Source organism: Teleopsis dalmanni, chromosome 2 (assembly GCF_002237135.1).
Source record: "Teleopsis dalmanni isolate 2A chromosome 2, ASM223713v2, whole genome shotgun sequence".
NCBI lineage: Eukaryota > Metazoa > Arthropoda > Insecta > Diptera > Diopsidae > Teleopsis > Teleopsis dalmanni.
The window spans coordinates 134,032,837-134,040,646 of NC_051847.1; the positions used below are offsets into that span (position 1 = coordinate 134,032,837).

The following is a 7,810-nucleotide window of genomic DNA, read 5'->3' on the forward strand; positions in this document are numbered from 1 at the left end:
TCGTAACATTGAACACATTGAATACGTAACATTGAATTTATGTAATAGAATACATTCTATTACAAATACATTCTATTACAAAAATGGCTAATAAATAGTAAAAACAGCAAGAAAATTGCATTGAAAAAGTTTATGTCTGAACGCAGATCGAAAATCATGAGAACACGGCTTTCAATGTCAACATAAAAGGGACTCTCCTCGAAGTAATGCGAAAACAATCCCGAGAGAGAATAAGTCTTTGCGAAGAGGTGGTATATTACATATTAATGTTAGTGAACCGGGGACACCATTCCGATGACGGTCGGTCTGACGGCGCATAAAGCATACCACATCCAAAAAAGGTGACATTCCACAAAAAAAAAAGAAAAATAACAAAAGTGGCGGAAATCTATCACTCAAAAACGTCGCTTAATGAGATTGATTATTCCTTTTTTCTAAATCCCTGCGGAATTTAAGCAGCATTTATACTTGTTTTTGTCTGAAAGTGATAATCCCTGAAATTGTGATTATCATAAATCAATTTTAACTATTTTAAATGATTGATGAAATCATGATAACTCAACCACTTAAAATTCCCTAAACACATAATAGAACGAGTCAATTTTGACTCCACATTCATAAAACCTGAAGTCAGGTGGTAAGACAATAATTTCGTGATAAGTTGGGTATGTTAACTAGTCAACAAGTTTCGGAATACCACCTTCCAACTGAGATGAAACCAAAAAGGAACGATAAAGCCAATCAAAACTGAAAAAGATGACAGTTTTTTTAATAACAGTGGTGTCATTTACTCAGAATTTCTACCGGAAGATTAGAGAGTATATAAAGAATTTTACTTAAACATTATGCAGTGTTTGACAGATAAAACTTGTTGTTTATTCTAACAAAACAAAATACTTTTTGTTTTTAAACGATTATATACATTCATAAGAAATTTGAACTTACCATCCCAGCATTGGTGGACAGGTTATAGCTAAAGCTAATAACCATACGATGAGTATCATTATAAGAGCCAATCGCTTAGACCGTCGTTTACGCGAATAGGTCAAAGGTTGTGTTACTGCTAGATATCTGAAAGAAACATTTATAGCTATAGTTTTAGAGTAATATTGAAATATGTATTAATTACTAAGCATCAATACTTTGTGTATGATGATTATAACTATTTAGTTAGATAGTGTTTGGGTACAGATATGAATATTGCAAAGTTGTATAATCAAAATGGAATATTATGAAATATATTTTATAAGAACAGTACAAATTCATTACAAACAATTTCTTTATATATTATAAGATTTGGGACTATAAATCAAAAAGTTTAAAGTAATTATTTATAAGGATCGCCATTTTTACACACTTTACGTGCATTTCCAATATATCAGTAAAATGCTATTCAGGCCATAAAATACAGGACAGTAAAACATATTTTCGGGTACAATAAATTATTAAGCCATTTGAATTTCTTTGACATATCTTGAACATATAGCACAAGAGTCGTATCGTTGTAAAACAAATCTTTTATTAAAAAAACTACAAGAAAAATGGGTCTCACCTCATATAATAAAAGTTAAGAACTATGAACATCCTTTTCAGAGGAATTTTAAGTATCAGAAAGTTGGGACACATTCCAACAAAACTTATCTCAAACTGCAAGACCTCTTTCTAAATATCATTATAACCTTTGCCAATATTTCTAAGTGGTCTCAACATTTGAGTTTTTAATTATACGGTAATACAATGAGTCTATAGGCCTAAGTGGACCCCTTGGGATTACTGGTATTATCTATACTAACTTAAGTGCCTAAATAATCATTTATTTATTATTTTTAATAAATTAACTTATTATTAATTTAATATTAATTAAATATTATTTTTATTTAAGAGATTTAAATTATTGTTAGTAGCCTTAAAATTCATAATTTTAACCAACTTATATAAAATAATATGAAAATTGAAACGAATCACAACAAACTTTTACAATTTATATCTGCTAGTTCTTCCAATTCTGTGGTCTGAATATTTTTTTATTCTAGATATGATTTCAGAAAGTTGATTTTTAATGATAATAAACACCGTCTGTAATATGTATTTTTTCACAATTATTTGAGTAGTCTTAATAAGAATTCCTAATTTATTGTTCTAGTCAGAAATGTACTAGTAACTTAAATAGTCAGTTTAATGTTTTATTTATAAATAGCATAAATTTACTATATGTAACTAATAATGGGCCGGTATACTCAACTGCTTCTGAAATAGTATATTTCGTTGGTTAGATAATTCTTTTTTAGTAGTTAGAAGTGTATTTAGAAAACGCACAGATAGAAAAATGCTATGAATCTCACTGTGTTAAGTATACATATAGTATATAATATCATTCACGCCTAAGTGCCGTCCCTTAAACCAATGATCCGCAACCGATGGTCCGAAATGGTTAAAAATCAAAATGGTTCGTGAATCAAATTTAACATGTGTGGATACATAGCTTGTAGTTTCTCCACTGACATCTCATTTATAAAAAAACACTCACAAAAAATTTCCAATTAATTGGAAATATATCTATTTTATAGCCTATTAGGCATATTAAAATAATCATTATTAAGCTAATAAACAATTATCGTTTTTTTGTTTTTGTTTTTTTGCCTAATATGCAAATATGAACTTATAAAATCAATATATTGTTGATAAATATGTATAATAAATACATATACAGTTCGACTTCCATAACTCGAACTTCTATAACTTGAATTTTCTATAACTCGAATCAAAAACAGTGCTCCAAGGTTTTAGAGAGCATATTACATACAATTTTGCTTCCATAACTCGAATTTCTCTATAACTCCAACAAAAATTTATTCTGTGCCGATAGCAATATGGGAAAGTGCATTCGATTAGTCGAATTTTTGTCTTAAGTATAAATCCATTTTGATGTTAGGGGAAGTCCCTTTTTCAGAACCAAATGTTTGATTTTTTTCTTTTATATATTGCTTCTTTGTGTAAATGTCAGTCGCTGACAGCGTAGTAAAGTAAATAAAAGTAAAGTAAATAAAATAACTTCCAATGCTGCTCTTAACGATTATATTGAGCTTGACAATGAAATTTGTACATTAAGTTTTCCTACAGATGACGATATTATTGAGCTCCAAATACATAATTCTAAATTAGTGGATGCAATTCTAAGCGCAACGAAAACTGATGATGAGGTGAATGTAATTGTTCATCAGCCTTTCAAGAATGAAGTAGAAGACTCAATCAAAATTCTGATTTTTTATTTGCAAACGAATGATACTACAACTGATGATCTTTATAAGAGTTTGAATAAAATGGAATCTCTTTTTACTGAAAATAAGAAAAAATTTAAAGTCCCAAACCTTAATTTCTGAATATTTTACTTCACTATAACTTCTGTGCTTTATTTGATTGCAAATAAATAAATATCTTAAACTGAGATTCTAGTTTCTTTGAAAAATAAAAAAAAAATAAAAAAATTCTTTAACTCGAAGCCTCCATAAGTTGAACCTTTGCTTTACAAAATGGTACTTATAGTAATGGAAGTAAGACTGTTTATATGTGTAATAAATTTATAAAATTTTTAAGTAAAAGATTCAGAACTACAGTGCAACAATTACATTTACATACAAACTTATAAAATTAAAGAGTATTTTCAAAAACCAATACTTGTATTCCTGGAAACATCTCTGGATCTATGAGCCGTTCAAAAAACTGAATTAATTACAGATAAAAGTTTTGTTATTGAATAGTTTGTTCAATTCAAAAACTTCAATTAGTAAAATACTTTTCTTTCATCATTATTGACTTTAACAATTTAAATTTAATTTAAATATTAATTTTTATAAAATTTGATTTATGTTCACTTAAGAAATATAATGAAAGGTCATAAAAAAAAAAATACTTTGAATTTCAAAAAAAATATTTCAATTTAAAAAATAGAAAATATCTCTTAGTAATATTTTATACTTAAGAACAAAAGTTTTCATATATCTCAGATTTACAGCAAATTTTATACATTTTCTATTAATTTCAATATTTTCTCCTGGCACATTTCTACAATTTTTACAATTTTCCGCTGTGCTATAAACGTGTAGCAATGCACCTTTTCATGTTCATAAATGTTTATGTGAAGGGGATTTGAAACTTACCTATCCACGCTTATGGCGCAAAGGCTCAAAATTGATGCTGTACACAGGAGCACATCCAAGGATATCCAAATGTCGCACAACACCCAACCCAACTGCCAGGAGCCTGTAAATGAGATTAATGAACACCTTTTAGCTGCTAAAAGTTGTAAACAAGTTAAATTAAGATAAAAGCAGAAAGGTTGAAATAAAACGTGAACGAACTAAAAATTTGTATTCGTTAAAGCATTTTTGCAAAATAATTTTGACAAATGTTATAAATATTTGAACAGTTTAAATAGTTTTTAAAATATTACAAATTTACGCTGCCTCATTTAAATTGGAGCAGAAAAAGATTAGTGGAGCAAAAAAATTAAAATTATTTTTTTTACAGCAATTTTATTTTGTTGGAAATGTTCCTGTCCTATTTCGCGTTATTCTTCTCCATTTCTATATTAAGCTGTAACAAAATGTTAAATAGAAAAATTCGTTTAACTCTGTAGAAAAAAAAAAAATATTACGCCGTTGGACCAAATTAAGATTGAGTCAGTAGCAAAAACTGGCTCTAAGTCACTTTTAATTAGAAGGTAGAAGAATCCTTCTGTTTACTTTGACTTTGACTTTCCATTCGGCTACAATGTTTACTACAGTGTTTTATGTTCAGACTACAGACAGTGCACTAAAAAGCAGAGAGATACACAGTTCATCCTGTCTTGTTGGAACATTTTACTTTGTGTGAAAGCATAAAATGAGTGGCAAATTTATAACTTTTTTATGATTTTTAGTCTTTGCTGTGGAAGGTAAATGTTGCAAAAACGTTAGCAAAACTTTTATGTTCAATTTTATACAATTTTATACAATACAAAAAACAAAATATCATTTGTCAGAGATTTATTGATGACAGCCATGGCAGGCACCTCACTGAAGTGTACCACTCTGGTACACTCGTACGAATATTTAAATTTCTACTTTAATATTGAGAAGTAAATTTGATTTTATGCTGGCCTACTCTCCAATGGCATTTAGTACTGCTTACAGTAAACCCAAAACAGCAATGCTCCACAGAAAAAAGGCAAAGGTTTTTAAAGTGATTGACTTTTAACCGCAAATTAAATGAACAATTTTGCATGGCAAACATTTATGGCTTTTCAATTTCTTAACAAAATTATTATGAAATTACAAGTACGGCAAAACGTTATGGTTTGTAAATTTTAAGGGTAAATTTGTAAATGGAGCGATAGCAAATGGTTTCCTGAAATTTGATGCTTTCTTGTAAAAGGTGCTGTCGAACAGGATACGTAATGCCAGTATATCGAAATCGTAGATGAAATATGCATTTGTTGTGGTTATGTAATCAGTTGTGCTATTTAAATTTAATCAAATTTGGCTTAAGCAGAAAACCGAAGAAGTTAATTTAAAACAAATTTTAATAAAATAACGAAATTTAGCAGAAGTGCACATTTTTTCGTATTTTCTATTTTAAAATTTAATTTAATATTTGCGCACTGTTTCAAGCTCAAAATCACTTTTAATCAGGAAGATTTATGCGTACACAAATTTCAATGGCTTAAATGAGTTGTTAACATATTTGCATGCTTGAGTCTATTTGTTAATATTCTCTCCTTAATTTTCAAAATGCTACACGACTTATGGCCCTGTAATTAAACAGTCGAGATGCGTGTGATTTCAACAAAACAATTAAGCACGACACATTCAGTATAATGGTGTATGACTAACAGTCAACGAACAAAGTAATGGTACAAGTAACAGACAATTCACTTACTCGTATGAGCTATTCGCACTATTCACACTATACAGCAGTAAACTCACTTTCTACTGAATATGTTATATAAAACTAATAGTTTTGTGGTTCCAAAAGTAAACATAAAGAAAACATAAAATATTTTTATTTTGATATATTTGTTGCAATTAAATGGTAAATACAAAATATGTTCCAAGTCGCTCATGGGACATCTTATTGTAGTTTGTTGGTAATAATTCAACCAATATCTCAAAGACGTTTGTTTACAAATTCACTGCATAGCTACAGACAAACAAATTCCGATCGTTGTACACACAATTTGTATTTAAGAAAAATTAATTTGAGTTAAAATATATAACATTTATGTATTTTTTCTATTTTATTATAATTAATTACAAAATATAAAAACGTATAATTAAGATAGGAAAAGTAAGCGCTAGCTGCTAGAACCCTCGGCTCGATATATAACATTTTTCATAGTAACGAAACAAATAATGCTAGAAAAGCCCAATTAATTCTTATATACAGAGTTAGGCGATTGAAGTATTATCAATTACAAACAGGTATATATGCCGAAATGATATAGCCAATCCCGTGAAATTCATAAAAATGACAGCAGTTTATATTGTTTACAAGCTGTCACAAGCATTTGCGTCTAATTTTTATAGAGTTAAGTTATTCGAAGTGGAATTCAAACGGAAAAGAGTGATTGCTTTCTATTTGGCTGGAAAATCACAACAACTATTGTTTGTGAGCTCATATACCTCAAAGTGAATAAAATGTTTGTTATGTTGAGCTTTTTCCAAGTTAGTGCATCTGAACACTTCAACTCTTTAAAAGCTTGAGGGTTTCTGTAGAATTCCACCCATCTCACTGACTAAGTTGTGTATTCCTCATAAGCTTCGTGATTATTCATTGACTGATCTAAGATCTGCGTACCGCCCCTTGTGGTTAGTGATTACTCTGAGATTAGATAGTGTTAAGTAGGGCAGCCTGTCGGTTTTCGCTTATAGCTTCACGGCTCTGTCCCTTATGTATTTTTTGACCGGATTTATTCTAAGGTCTCTTAGCATGTCATTCGTGCGGATATACCATGGCACTTTGTGACGATTTTTTCCAACACGTCACAAATAAATTATGATAGTTGAAAATAGCATGAAGTTATTATAGTAAACAAATAAAAAAAAAAAAACCCAACAACAGAATTAAACTATTTTAGTCGAAACAAAATATATATATAGCATGAAGTTGTTATTATTATTGTAAACAAACAAAACAATAGAATTAAGCTATTATTATAAATCCAAACCCACGGAAAAAAATATTAGTCTAAGCTATGAAAAAATATATAAAGTATTAATAAAGTAAAAGGAATTATTTTAGATAGTAATAAGATAGTAATAGTAGTAATAAGTAATTATAAATTATCATAGAATTTAGTTATCAAAATTAAAAGAAACAATAAATCCTTTGAAAATACAAATTAAGTAATAATACTTCCGATTTCTTTGAGGGTAATTATTTTTGAAAAATTTTATTAATAAATATGCAGCGAACAACAACAGCAGAACATAGCGAAATCAGTCGCAGGCAATAACAACTTAGAAGAAAGCTACACAGTATGCACTCAGAAGTCAGTTATCCCGTTATATAAAATCCGTATAAAAGGAGAAGCAAAGTAAAACACAGGAACTTGGCCACAGCACTTCGAACAGTGCACATCACCAGAGGAACTTGGCCACAGCACTTCGAACAGTGCACATCACCAGAGGGACTTGGCCACAGCACTTCGAACAGTGCACATCACCAGAGGTTCAATCACAGGTCGTGAAGCAGACCACTTGTAAAGAACCTTTTTTTTTTCTCTCAAGCCGGGGTTTTTCTCGCCGGATCCCAGAGTCGTTACAAGAATATT

General features: G+C 29.5%; 2 protein-coding genes across 2 annotated transcripts in view; both read right to left on the bottom strand.

The window, feature by feature from the left end:
- The window catches only part of LOC119675743 (D(2) dopamine receptor-like), a 9,020-nt gene extending 4,552 nt beyond the window's left edge, over positions 1–4,468 (bottom strand). Inside the window, exons 1-3 of the mRNA XM_038086949.1 lie at positions 4,459–4,468; positions 4,158–4,293; positions 946–1,071 (exon numbers count right to left, since the gene is read on the bottom strand). Coding sequence (XP_037942877.1) covers positions 946–1,071; positions 4,158–4,293; positions 4,459–4,468 — 272 coding nt within the window. The remainder of the gene's footprint in view (positions 1–945; positions 1,072–4,157; positions 4,294–4,458) is intronic.
- An 89-nt stretch (positions 4,469–4,557) lies between these two features.
- Positions 4,558–7,810, bottom strand: part of LOC119675745 (acetylcholine receptor subunit alpha-like 1) — a 257,042-nt gene continuing 253,789 nt past the window's right edge. Inside the window, exon 3 of the mRNA XM_038086950.1 lies at positions 4,558–4,593. Within this exon, the coding sequence (XP_037942878.1) occupies positions 4,558–4,593 (36 nt within the window). The remainder of the gene's footprint in view (positions 4,594–7,810) is intronic.